General features: G+C 35.4%; 1 protein-coding gene across 1 annotated transcript in view; it reads right to left on the reverse strand.

Moving 5' to 3' along the window:
• Nucleotides 1–13904, reverse strand: part of Ctdspl2 (CTD small phosphatase like 2) — a 54259-nt gene that overhangs the window by 4235 nt on the left and 36120 nt on the right. The window contains exons 9-12 of the mRNA XM_021155484.2: nucleotides 3832–3894; nucleotides 3648–3727; nucleotides 1295–1421; nucleotides 474–569 (exon numbers count right to left, since the gene is read on the reverse strand). Of these exons, the coding sequence (XP_021011143.1) occupies nucleotides 474–569; nucleotides 1295–1421; nucleotides 3648–3727; nucleotides 3832–3894 (366 nt within the window). The remainder of the gene's footprint in view (nucleotides 1–473; nucleotides 570–1294; nucleotides 1422–3647; nucleotides 3728–3831; nucleotides 3895–13904) is intronic.

The following is a 13904-nucleotide window of genomic DNA, read 5'->3' on the forward strand; positions in this document are numbered from 1 at the left end:
TCCAGCACCCTCACAGAGAAATGCAGACCAATAGCCAATGGACATGAAATAAAAATTAATAACGGGCTGGAGAGATGGCTCTTCCAGAGGTCCTGAGTTCAAATTCCAGCAACCACATGGTGGCTCACAACCATCTGTAATGGGATCTGATGCCCTCTTATGGTGTATATGAAGCCATCTAAAGTGTTCTCACATACATAAAATAAATAATTCTTTAAAATGAAAAAACAAACACAACCTAATCTCTTTCACGCTGCCACAATCTTCTACTGGTTAATTACTTGTTGTTGCTGTTGTTCTTTTTTAGGGAGGATCTGGTGACGTTTATAACCTAGGCTGGCCTCAATCTGATGAGTTTGATGCCTCTGTCTTCTGAGTTGGTTTACAGTTAACTTTAAAAGCCAATACACATACAGATTTGTTCAATATAGTTCAACTAACAACAACAAAAATCAAATAGACCATATACTTACCAGTTCTACAAGCTTCTCCAGAAATGGAATCAATTTTAGGAGTTCATTGTCATTTTTATCCATAAACCAGCTTTCTATAGGGATTCCATTAGAAAGCTAAAACAATAAATATATAATTAAGTTCTCTTTAACTACACTAGCCTGCTTCGGAAAACTAAAGAAAGAGACTTAAGTAACTATGGATGTAAAAGTTCCACTGGAAAGAAATGCTACTAAGGCTTCACCGACAGCTCAATAATGTAAGAGAGCGCGAAATGAGTAATATGCAGCTAACTCATTGTTCAGGGTGACTCACTTCCTTGGTGAATACAAAGTTAATCAACAAAGAAGGGCCACTAAGGCACTTCTGCAATATTCATTCAAGCAAGTTACTAGAACAATGCTAGTCACCGTGGACTACAGACATATCTTCAACCTAAACACTATCAGAAAGCCTATGTGTGCACATGCTTATACAAAGACCAAGCCCTTGCTAAAATCATCTACAAAAACACTTCAAATTATTTAAATCAATAGATCTGATTGATTATTTTAGTTTTTAAACATGATTATAACTATAATTTCATAAAATATCAAAATGCTATTAAATGATTTACAACCCTCTATCTTCAGATTTACTACATAAAATTTTCTTAATTTATGTTGTAGAGTTCACGTAGAAGACATTTTTCATAAGTACTTATCTATTTGGCATTTCTAATCCTAAAAAATAACTGGGTACACAGAAAAATCCCATTTTTTTTTCTATCATATTATTCTTGGCAGCAGTTGTCTTCTTTATATTTTATCCAACTGAATTTTTATAGGAATCTTCTTCCCACCTGATAGGCAAAGGCTTGTGGTGAGTTGTCAATTATTATAGTTTTGGAAAGATCTCTCCCAAGGATATTCAAGTCCTTTATATAGTTTCCTTGTACACAAACACAATGTTCACGGAAAAGCCGGTGCCTAAACAAAAATGAAGACACATCTTAAAACATACACAGAAGCATCCATATGCAATAAACTTTCTAAATATTCCTTCCTCTCAGGAAGCAGACTGAAATAGAAATACTAGGGCTAAGCTGTGGGCTAGTTTCAACATAAAATTCATAGCAATTATTGAAACCTTAAAAAAAAAAACACCAAATATTACAATGATTTAAAAAATGTTGGTTTATACCATGTCATAAATTATAATGTTACAAAAGGGAATTAAAACTCTAAGTTGTTTTTGTAATTTAATTACCCAGGAAAGCTCAGCTCAGATGCAGCATTTGGTTGTCAGCGAGGTCCTGCTTTTTAACCAATTTTCCAGATGGTTGACTGAGGCACAAGTGACTTGCCCAAGATCACAGTAAGTCTGTGGTTAGCCCCGTATTGGAACCCAGAATCCTCCTGGCTCCCAGTCCTTTGCTCTAACCAGTAGACCACACAGCCTCCCTATCCCTGTACATGCCAGAATAGAAAATATAAGAAGGTATGGTTTTGTATTGGAATTAAAATAATTTTTTAGTTTTCCTTACAGTTTTTGAGAAAAGATGCTTGCTGCTGAGGCCAAAGCATTCAATCATTTCAACTTTTCCCAAACACCAATTTTTTAAAAACGTGTGTGTGTGTGTATGAGAGAGAGAGAGAGAGAGAGAGACAGACAGAGACAGAGAGACCGGGGGGTGGGGGGGGGCTAAAAGAATGGTGACTGATGTCAAGCCGACTGATGTCAGGCAGTGGTAGTGATAGCACACTCCTTTAATCTCAGGACTCAGAAGGCAGAAGCAAGTAGATTTCTTTAGTTTGAGTCCAGTCTGGTCTACATGAGTTCTAGAATAGCCAGAACCACACAGAGAAACCTTAGCTCGAAAATCCAAACAAAAACAACAAAAAAACAGGTTTAAATATTACCAATGTAAACGAATAACCAATTTTACAAACTAAATAGAAAATTCTGTCAATTTAAAAGCTATTAAAAGCTGAAAAGTCATATATACTAATTATGCAATCCACATTTATAACCAATATATTATCATCCTTTAAGTATTACTGATAACTGACTTGTGGGTCTTTCACCTTCTTGCCCTTTGACTTAATGATTGAGTTCATCTTGCTTACTAATCCTAAACAAATTTTTACGAGCAATATACTACTCAGATCTGTTCTTTTAGTTTTATAATTTCAAGAAAGGAGTATTTTCAGCCAGGCGTGGTGGTACATGCCTTTAATCCCAGCACTAGGGAGGCAGAAGCAGGCAGATTTCTGAGTTTGAGGCCAGCCTGGTCTACAGAGTGAGTTCCAGGACAGCCAGGGCTACACAGAGAAACCCTGTCTCAAAAAACCAAACCAACCAAACAAACAAAAAGGTATTTTCTACACACCACTCTGTCCACGTTCAACATTTAAGAGGCATACACAACTCGTTTTAAAAAATCTAGCCTTAGTTGGCAATGACAGAGAAAGTCTCAGCCACCTGTCACCCACTTTCTCTCTCTTTCCCTCTTTTCTACTTTTTATTTTTCAAGATAGGGTTTCTCTATGCAAGCTTCCTACATCTCCTTTCTCTACTCTTGATCACTCAGCCTCACTCCTAAACCTTAGAGCAAGATATTCTCTCTTCAGGTGACAGAAATAATGGAATTGATTTTCAAAATCTCCCAAGGCATCCCTGCTAACCAGAAACACACTCCCATCTGCTGGGTAATGGCATATTCAAGGAACTGAGTCCAGATTAGAATAACATCAATGATTTTAATCTCCAGTTAGATGCATGTAACACTCTCTTTACATGGGAGGAGGTAAATCTGCTCTTCAATCTTTTCTATTCTGCTTCTACTTCTCTAAGCCATTACAAAGACAGTATAACAAGCATTATCTCAGAGACATGGAAGTAAAACAAGGCCACAACGAAAACCTCCACCACCTCCCTGCTCCCATCCCCTCCCTGAAATTCCCAAAGAAATGAAGATACAGATGTAACAGTGAATAAATATAATTTGACTTTGCAACCCTTTAAGGAATGTCTGTCTTAAGTTAAATTAGGAACTCTTAAAAGAGTTGTGGGACTTAAAAAATTCATTTACTGTTCAACACAATAAATCTCTAGATAGTAGCCAACAGCAAATGGCCATTAAAATGAAATAGAATTAAGGTAATTACACAGATGAGTGACAGACATTTCTACTATTTCTTAATTAAATTTACCTGACCAGTTGCTTTTTAGGGTCTAGTATGTTCAGTAACTTGTCTGCATACACCTTCTTAGAAGCAGTAAAAAGAATGATCTACAAATTCAGGGAAAAGAAGTAATCAATTACACATGATCTAAATATGAGTACTATATTGAATAAAATAAAATACACGGGAAAAATAGTTTAAGCAAATTTACCTCATACATCTGAGACATTCGTTCCAGGAATTCCCTGAAGAATGGTCTTAATCTCACATAAACCTGAAGAAATGCAAAGACATTTTTCAGCAAATAAACATAAAATAGAAACCATCTTAAGATACTGTGCTCTAATTTTGGACATATTATAATTTAAAAGTTCCTAAGAAATAGAAATATTTACTGGGTGCCACTCGAAACAAATATACTTCATGTACCAAAAGCACTTAAGGCGGTCTTTTAGAGAAATAGTAATTATTGTTTTATTTTTAAAATATAACAGTATTTCACTGAAATGTAATTTCAAAAAGCATTTCAACTAAAAATAGAAGATTTCCCTCATTACAGATTTTGATCCACCAAATCATCTCCATCTTCCAACCAGGTAGCATCCATCCAATCATTTGCAGACTGTGTGTCGAGTTCTAAGCTGACCTGTCTCAATGACCTTCCTCAGAATTTCTTTTAAACAAAGTCTTAAAAACACTACTGTTTAATTTTTATATTAAGATAAGGAATAGTCAAGGATGTGGTATCTGGATTGGTGAGTTTAAATACAGCCCTCCCCCTTTAGTGTAGAAGGGTAGGTTTGATAATTGAGATTGTAAATACACAAAGACAACAGCTCTCAAAGCCCACTGTTCAGGATATATAAACACATGGGTTGAGACAAGGTTTCTCTGTGTTGTCTTGGCTATCCTGGAACTTGCTTGGTAGATCAGGCTGATCTCAAACTCAGAGACATGAGTCCTGGGATTAAAGGTATGTGCCGCCACCCAGATATAAATTTTCCATCTAATTTCTTAACACTATTACTCCTGTAATACACTGCAATATTCAGAAAAAGCACACAAATGTAAGCCATAAATAATCACTGAAACTACTTAAAGACTTCCTAGTCCTCCATTTACATTCACTTGGTCACTAAATTTTATAAAAGTTTTATACTCCACTGAAAGGTGGGTATTGATTTCAGATACCATAAACAAGCAAGCAAGCAAGCAAGTGGAGTTAAAAGATTGTGATGTCATAGCAAGCCTGTGTTGAGTATACATTTAATGCAGGCTTAGTTTTCAATTTCAATTCTGTCATCTACATGAAAAGGTTCCTGTGACAAAAATGCCAGTTCTGGGAATGTTTTATGGTAAAACAAAAAAAGCATGCAACAAAGAAAACAAAGAAAAGTAGTATTTTCCAATGACTTCCAGATTAGACTGAACCTGTAATTGCGTTATTCACCCTACTATGTTTGTTACTATGCTATTACTATCTTTAACTGTAACATACATCTAATAATCTGACACTCTTTCAGAATGAAAAGTAGCACTGAAGATAGAAGAGGACACTGCTAGTGTTTCCTTAACCCGAGAACACAAAGAATAAGAAGAGTTGTCTATCACCATTCCACTCTGCAGAACAGAGTCACCACTTTATCAGAAATGTGTCACCGAAAGGTTGTAAGACACAGATAACATAGTGGGGGGTGAGGGTAGGATATTAGGGGGGAAAAAAAAAAAAGGTCAGGTCTTAAAGGTCAGCTCCATAGGGAGCTGTACCATGTGATACAAAGGCACAATCAAAAGCAGGACCAGAAGAGATGAGGTATAAGCCCAAAATGGTCTGTGTCATTAGATGTAAACAGGAATATGAGAATCAGTGTACAATACAGTCTTTTTTGTTTATTAAATCTATTTGCTGGAGGCAGGGTGTGTTTGTGGTGTGTACATGCCACTGGTCAAAGGACAACTTTCAAAAATCCTTTTTTTTTTTGGACCTAGGGATGGAACTGAGGTTGTCTGGGTTCATGGCAAGTCTTTCCCTGCTGAGCCATCTTGTTGGCCTCAAAAATTTAGTTCTTGACATTTAAAAGTTTAATTCTTATTATTTAATTGCATTAGGTCACAAAGGTAAACATGAATCATTTTAAAGATTTAATTTTATGCATGTGAGTACACTGTCACTCTCTTCAGACACATCAGAAAAAGCCCATTACAGATGGTTGTGAGCCACCATGTAGTTGCTAGGAATGGAACTCAGGACCTCTGGAAGATCAGTCAGTGCTCTTAATCACTGAGCCATCTCTCCAGCACCGACATGCAACATTTTAAATGCTTCAAACCCTAACTCCTCAAGTAACTATTTGCTGTTTTCCATCTCCAAACTTAAGTCTCATAAAGAAATCTATTCTAAAGTACCCCCTCCTCATTTTCTACCAACTATCCTTCTTCAGACTCAAACCTAAAACGTTTTATTTTGTTGAGACAGGGTCTTACTGTGCAGCCCAGACTACTCTAGAACTTAATATGTAGCCAAGATGGGTTGGATACTAGGGTGATCCTTCCTGCTCCAGCCTTCTCAATGCAGACACTACAAGAGTGAGCCACCATGCCCAACCAAACTTAACTGTATAAATTCCCCAAGACCAAGAGGGTGAGCTCACTCTACTTTACCTATATTCTTGCAAACCTGTAGCAATGCTACTCAGTCTAAATCTGTTCTCAACAAACCAAATGTATTTTGAAAACAAAAACAAAGTTTAAAAATAATGCCTACTGATAGTAGTAAGTGTTTATTATCTGTAAGACTGACAACCACTCAAAAGTAAGCACCTCATTAAGCCCAAGTTTTAAAAATTAGAAACATTAGAATCTGCTGAGTGGTAGTGGTGGGAGAGTATGCTTTTAGTCCCAGCACTCTGGAGGCAGAGGCAGAGGCAGGCAGATCTTAGTGAGTTCCAGGCTATAGCATGGTCTAGCAGTGAGTTCCAGGACAGCCAAGGCTACACAAAGAAAACCTAGAAAACAACAGCAAAACAACAACAACAAATCATTAGACTCTATTAGAAACTTGTTTTACTAAAATTTAAATTTTATATAGAAAAATTACATAAGAAAATAGTGTACTACATTAACAGCACTTGACAAGGAATAGCTTATTTTCTGCATCCTCTTTGGTATCATGTCAATGAAAACTCCCTAACTGTATGTACAAAGTACTAAAAAATGCAAATAGAATCATACTTAGTAAAAGTCAATTACATAGAAAACTACTTATAAATTGATTGTTAACTCTCGCTAGGTTATTTAACAAATTGATCAAACTTATTTGATAAATTTATTTTAACAATAGGACCAAGAAGCAAAGAAAAATCCTACCTACAGATAAGCAGTTTCTACTAGTCAGCCATATTAAAAGAAACATTTCACATGATTTTTAAGCCCAGACAGTATAATACTAACATTAAAAAAAAATTTCCCCCCAACTGGCCATGATGGCACACACCTTTAATTACAGCATTCAGGAGACAGAGGCAGGCTGATCTCTGAATTTGAGGTCAACCTGGTTTACAGAGCAAGTTCCAGGACATCCAGGGCTACACAGATAAACTATTTGTCTCAAAAAAGATCTTCAGTACTTTTTTTGTTTAGAACATCCTTTGAACTTGTTGATATACTATTTATAATTTTTTTATAAATAGTAAATTTATAAGGTAGAATAAGGTTTACATGTGTGCTCAGCCTAGATAGGGCCCTGGGTTCCGTCTATAGCACTAAAAGGAACATAGTTTTAATAGAACTCATTAGAAATACAGGTCTTTAACCCCACTACCCAGAGGCAGAAGCAGAGGATTTCACTGAGTTTAATACCAGTCTCAGCTACATAATGGGATTGTATTAAAAATAAAAGATAATTAGTGAACACTATTAAATAACTCGAGACAAGTGCAGTGGCGCATGTCATGTCAGTACATGTGATCTCAGCACTTGGGTAGCTGAAAGCAGAAAACAAATGATGCTCAAATTTTTGAGGAATTAAATGCTGTCATCATCTGGGGAAATATCCTCCATTAACAGATACACAAGCATGCAAAGTGGCCCTGCCCATTTCCAACCTTTAGGCACACCTTAGTATCCTCATCTATATATGGATCCTAAAGTTATGAAGGTTAGATAATACATATAAATCATTTGGTATTGTGGCTACCACATTTGAAGTGATAAAAGCTGTTAACTATTAATACCTACCTCTTTATCTAACCAGTAGCCAGTATTATCATACGGGGCAGAACTGAGCAACCACAGTTCTAAAGATAACTTACAGTTCTTTTAAGAGAATCCAGTCTCTTAAAAGAGAAATATTACTGGTTCCACTAATATTTTCTTAGCATTAGTATCAAACACAGAAACAAAGGCCAAATCTTCTCCAAGGACAGAAGACTACTCTAGTAGGAGCCATGGAGGCCTCAACTTCATAACCTACATCAGCATTTGCTTCACCTAGTTCCAGTTAGATGCAGACAAAGTATTTGTAGGAGGAATAAATCTAGGGATAAACAGAGAAGGGCTAATACATCACAATCAGTTTTTCCTTAACTATGGAAATAGAACTCAATCTGAAAAGGGATTTAGAGTTCAAATAGGATTAAGTGAAGTTTAATGTATTTGACTGTGCATGATCAAGCTGTCAATGAAACATAATAATGTTCATTATGGGAAAATGGCCATTTATTTGTACATACATTTAAGTATATAAATGCATAAATAAAACTTTAACGACATATTAAGAGAATGCAATTATTTTAAGAGCAAAAAGAAAGTAGCCATGTTAAAAAATGTTGCCTTTAAAAAACACTCTAGCATATACCAGAATTGTGGTTCAAGCCTTTAATCCCAGCATTCTGGAGGCAGAGGCAGGTGGATATCTGTGCTACTAACACCCGAATCTACAAGAGCACATTCTAGACCAGTCAGGGCTACACAGTGAGACTGTCTCCAGTAGCAGCAGCAGCAGCAGCAGCAGCAGCAGCAGCAGCAGCAGTAACATCAACAATAACAAATCATTCTAGCAAGCAATCAGGAAGTTGAAGGATTATGAGTTCTAGGCCAGCTTGGGCTACAGAGTGAGACCTTTTGTCAAAAATACATAAAGTTAAATAAAATCACTTAGAAAAAAATCTAGATAGTGGACCCTTCAATTTAGTGAACATTGAAATAACTATCAGCTGTCAGCTGTTAAATGAGAACTTTCTGTGCACGGTCCATCTATCCCTCCACTAGTATATAGCCCAAACAAGCCTCAAACTCACTCTCCCTGGTCCAGCCTTCTGAACTTCAAGAATAGGCATGTATCTCCTGTCTGGCTGTATAATCTGTTTTTTTTTTCAATGAACTATTCCTAATTTGAAAGAGATACTTCAAGAATTCTCAATGAAATATATTTTCTAATTTTTGATAAAGAGAGAATTATGTTTAATTTATATCATTTTTAAATCTAAATATTACTAATAATTATTATGAAAACATAGTGCCAATGATTACTTATTGCAAAGGATGGGAAAGTTTAAAATTATTCTGAGGTATTGTTTTTAATATTTTGTACAGTGTTACTATTCAAATACTCTTCTCTCCTAATTAAAAGTGACATCAGTATTAAATAGTCATAACCCCAAATACTATATACAAGGCATAATTATGTACAAACATATATAGACAATAAAATTAAGTTTATAAAACTCAGCAACAAAATAATTATAAAGTCAGAATTTATAAAAGAGAAAATGTAGTCTGGTATTTACAAAAGAATTTTTCACTTATATATATTTTTCTCTTCATGTAGCAAAAGTAAAGCTGGTTTTTCTAGGAAGAGTTAGAGGCCATAACACTTCTAATTCTCTTTTTGTGGTGTGAAAAATATCCTGAGCTATATGACTTCCAAGAAAACAAAGAAGCTAAACTTTGCTAATCATTGGGCTCTCCACTGGCCTCTTCCTCCCAGCTTTCCCCATAAAAGCAACCTCTACCAATAAAAGAAAGCATCCTTTACAAGCTCCCTACAGCATCCTAGCTCCTTGAGTGCTTACCATAGTCTCATTTCTGGACAGCTGACCCAAAGTTTGTTGATTTTACTGATCCTCAGAAAGCCACTCACTGGCTAAAGTCTTAATGGTGAATACGGTCAAAAAATCAGATGCCCCTGCCTTACTGTACAGAATGAGGAGATGGACAACACAGTTGCGTTTGATGCACTGTGGTGAGACATATGAGGTATCTTCTTTGTCTTCAATCAGCCACATTTGGGCTGAGTAGCTCTATTACATCTTCAAAAAACTGAGCTCCAGTTCTTGATGGAGACAGAGGAAGGTCATTGAGGAGGTGTTTCAGCTCAAGAGCTAAGTGAAAAATGTCTTTTGATTCAGTTCTGCTTGTGGATAGCAGTCATCTTCTGGATGGAAGAGGGAGTGAGATGACCTAGAGTCTTGAATTGGTGGATCTGCAGGAACAGAAACTAAATACAGTGGAGACCTCTTAACTGAGTAACACCATGAGATGGATTTCCTGACAATGTGTCAATATTAAACTAACTACAAGTTTAAACGTGCATTGGAGTGATCATGCACCTGTTTTTCCAAATAAAATGCATCTGTAACATTTTATGAACAAATCTCTTCTCAATCACTATGCAACAATTTTTTAGGAAAAGTGTGTATTTATTAAATAGTACAGCAGTTCAAATAATCTGTACCTTTTGTGAGTGTAATACTCACTTTCAAGTCAGTTCTTTCATATTTCTTATATACACAAGCAAGTCTGTCTATCTCATCTAGCATCAGAGTAACTAGTCACCTTTGAGAAGGGTCTTTTGTTCTTTCTCCAAAAGAAGTGGACATGTAAATACTAAATTTAGACTTGAACAATTTATCTGTCTGAAAATTCCAAGGGTGATATTATATAAACTTATTTCTATTCACCAAAATAAGAAGAGCACATATTACCAAGTATGGTGATCTGTAAGATTAGTAGCTACCTGAAAATTCCCTTAATCTTAAGAAAGTCTATTATCAGATCTTTATCAAATTTTCATTATAAAAATAAGAATTCCAATGAACATTGGATTACGACCCCTAAGAATGCAATTTTATAAATTTACAGTATATATTCTCATAATTATTAGGTCATAGGTCAGCAAATTCGGGCCTGTTAGCCAATTATAGACTACCACGTACTCTTTAGAATATTAAGTACTATTGGAACACAACCATAGTTTTGAATATTTTTTGAGACAGGGTCTCACTATGTAGCCCACTCTGGCCTGGAACCTGTAATATATATAGCCCAGGCTGGCCTCAAACCAATGATTTTCCTGCCACAGTCTCCCCTGTACTGGGACTACAGTACTGGATTACAGGTGTAGGCCACCACTTCTGCTCATCTCCTTTTCATGTATGGTTCATTTCGGGTTTGAAACAGCAGAAAAAGTGGTTGCAACAATAGCCATAAAATCTAAAACTCCTGATTTAGATAATTTATAACTTGAAACTGGTTTGAAGTGGAAGAAAAATAAAAGGTAGAACTGAAATTAGATATAGATGAACCTTTACAAGCTGAACACAAACTAAAAGTAAATCCTAAAAAAGGATATTTATCTTGCCTTGATTCACAACAAGAAGCTAATTCTTAAACAAACACACATAGACACACACATGCATCACACAGAGACTCATACAGACACACACATGCACACACAGACACACACACAAGAATGGGATGCTATAGAACAGATATATTTAAGAACATATAGGCAGGTGCCATGAATGTGCTATGTAAATTTCACCTCAACAAATTATTTTAAAATAAGAGTATATAGAGTATTTTATGGGTTTCTACCTTTAAGTGAGCCATGTTACATTACAGTGGTTAGATATGTAAGTTACATCTTACCTAATAATGTGGTTTCTCCAAAATCTCTTAGCTCATCCCAGACCCTTGTGTATATTCTTCTTTGCCAGTAGATGGAGACAACACCACTGAAAGTTTAAAAGACATCATTCCCTGTTTAAAGGGAGCTTGCTGGTCTGAAAAAACTGGGGGGAAGTCCTAAACCAAAGGCCTCTCCATTTTTAAAAAGCTATGTCAAAACCACAAATCCAAGGGAGTTACTCAATATTAATATGGACAATCTTTAAAAATTTAGTTGAGGGAATTATGTCCTTCATAAAGTAAATAAAACTGCAATCGTCTCTATAGCTCCTAAAACTCAACATCAAGCTCATTGCTGTGTAGATGGCTGGGTTACTTTCTGTTCACTTTCAGAAAGTGCAACTCAAATATGTGGTGAAAAAGTAGTTTTTCTAATTCTACAAAAGTAGGTATAATATACTGTATAGCTTTCTAGGCCTTAGTTAATATGTATTGTTTTTTTTTTTTTCAAACAAATACAATTATCCAGGTCCACACATAATAGCAACTTTTAAAAAGAAAATGCAGAAATGGTGGAAGCAATAAGAAAAATTTCAATATAGCATATCCATACTGAAAGGAGCCAAATGAATCCACTTTCCATATTTATTTCACTACTCAAAAAAAAAAAAAACCCAAAAAAGCAAAAAAAACCCAAAAAACAACAAAAAAAAAACAAACCCAAAACTAAAACCACTACCACCACCAACAAAACTACACAGAACAACCCAGAAGCCATTTGTAAGAGATAAATTTCAAAATGAGAAACTTAAGAATTCTCAAATAAGCTTTCCTTGTGAAATTCAAAGGTCTTAAACAAGTTTTCAAAGTCATTCAAAATAAATGAATAAAAACCAAACTACAAAGAATAAACAACAAGGCTACTGCATCGAAAACAGAGCACTAAGATATTGCTGCATCACTTATATTGGCTTTAAGACTCCTGTCCCTTAAGTGGATTAAAGATGAGCACTCTATCTGGCAGGGAACAGCTCATTCAGAAAAGATCTTAAACCAAACAATTCAAAATAAGAAAATCTTAAAATCCATTATTTTATGTATCTTTTCCTCTTCCCCTCATAATGTATCAGGACTAGTATCACTTTAAAAGGAGAGGGATATACTACTCAGATATTATATAGAATAAAGGAGAGGGATATACTATTCAGATATTATATAGAATAAAGGAGAGGGATATACTACTCAGATATTATATAGAATACCCGTCTAGATTAAATTAGAATGAGGATCACAGTAAATTAAATCCTCATGATTTATGACTACTTAAAGTATTTGGCAAAGTAGCCCTGAAACATCTATTTAACTCTAAAATCTTATAAGTCCTACAAGACAACAACTGAAATCTACCCCCAAAAAGAAACCCAAAAACAAAACACCAAAACCGCTAAACAACAAAAATCATAACCACTTTGTACTTGCCCACCAAGAACACATGCAAACCAGGGACCTGGTCACTACTCACGTAGCAAATGCTGCAGCTTTATTAATCCTGAGGTGGCTTCCTTGTGACAAGAAATTACTGACTTTTCCCAATCTTTAAGCAGCTTGTGTATGTTATGTGTATGTTAACAAATGCAAACACACAAAAGGATTCTGCAGTTCTTTTTTTTTGTTTGTTTGTTTTTGTTTTTTTGGTTTTTCGAGACAGGGTTTCTCTGTGTAGCCCTGGCTGTCCTGGAACTCACTCTGCAGACCAGGCTGTCCTCGAACTCAGAAATCCACCTGCCTCTGCTTCCCGAGTGCTGGGATTAAAGTCGTGCGCCACCTCGCCTGGCTGTATAGTCATTTCTTAATTAAGCCAATCCTCTGATAAAAATTCTAATAAAAGTATGGCCAACAGATAATCCACAGTAAAATCTTAACAATATTTATATTCTGCACTGTAACCTGTCCACCAAAGATGAGAAAAACGCTTGTACCTAATAATAAAGCAGTAACTACAGGATTCCTTGAATTCTCTGATTAATATAAATTAGATATATTGAACTGTAATTTTACAGAAAACATTACTGTAGTAAATAAAAATGACCAACAAGGAATGAATATTTCATTATTATTATTAATTGGATTTATGGGGAAAAATAAAGACAAAATCCCCAGTCTTAACATGGCAAGTTGTTCTTGGGGATCTGAATCAGTGTTCCTTGCCTCCACCTGCTGGCAAAGATTATGAAACTAGTAGAGATCACAAGTCAGAAAAGTTAGTATTTTTTTATTATAAATTAATGTTTCACATTAACTATCTAGCATAATGCTACTACTTTGTGTTAATAAACCATTAAAATATTGATAAAACTACTAATAAATCTACAGAAA

The sequence above is a fragment of the Mus caroli genome, unplaced genomic scaffold (genome assembly GCF_978045245.1).
Source record: "Mus caroli unplaced genomic scaffold, Mus_caroli_1 scaffold_2, whole genome shotgun sequence".
Taxonomy (NCBI): Eukaryota; Metazoa; Chordata; class Mammalia; order Rodentia; family Muridae; genus Mus; species Mus caroli.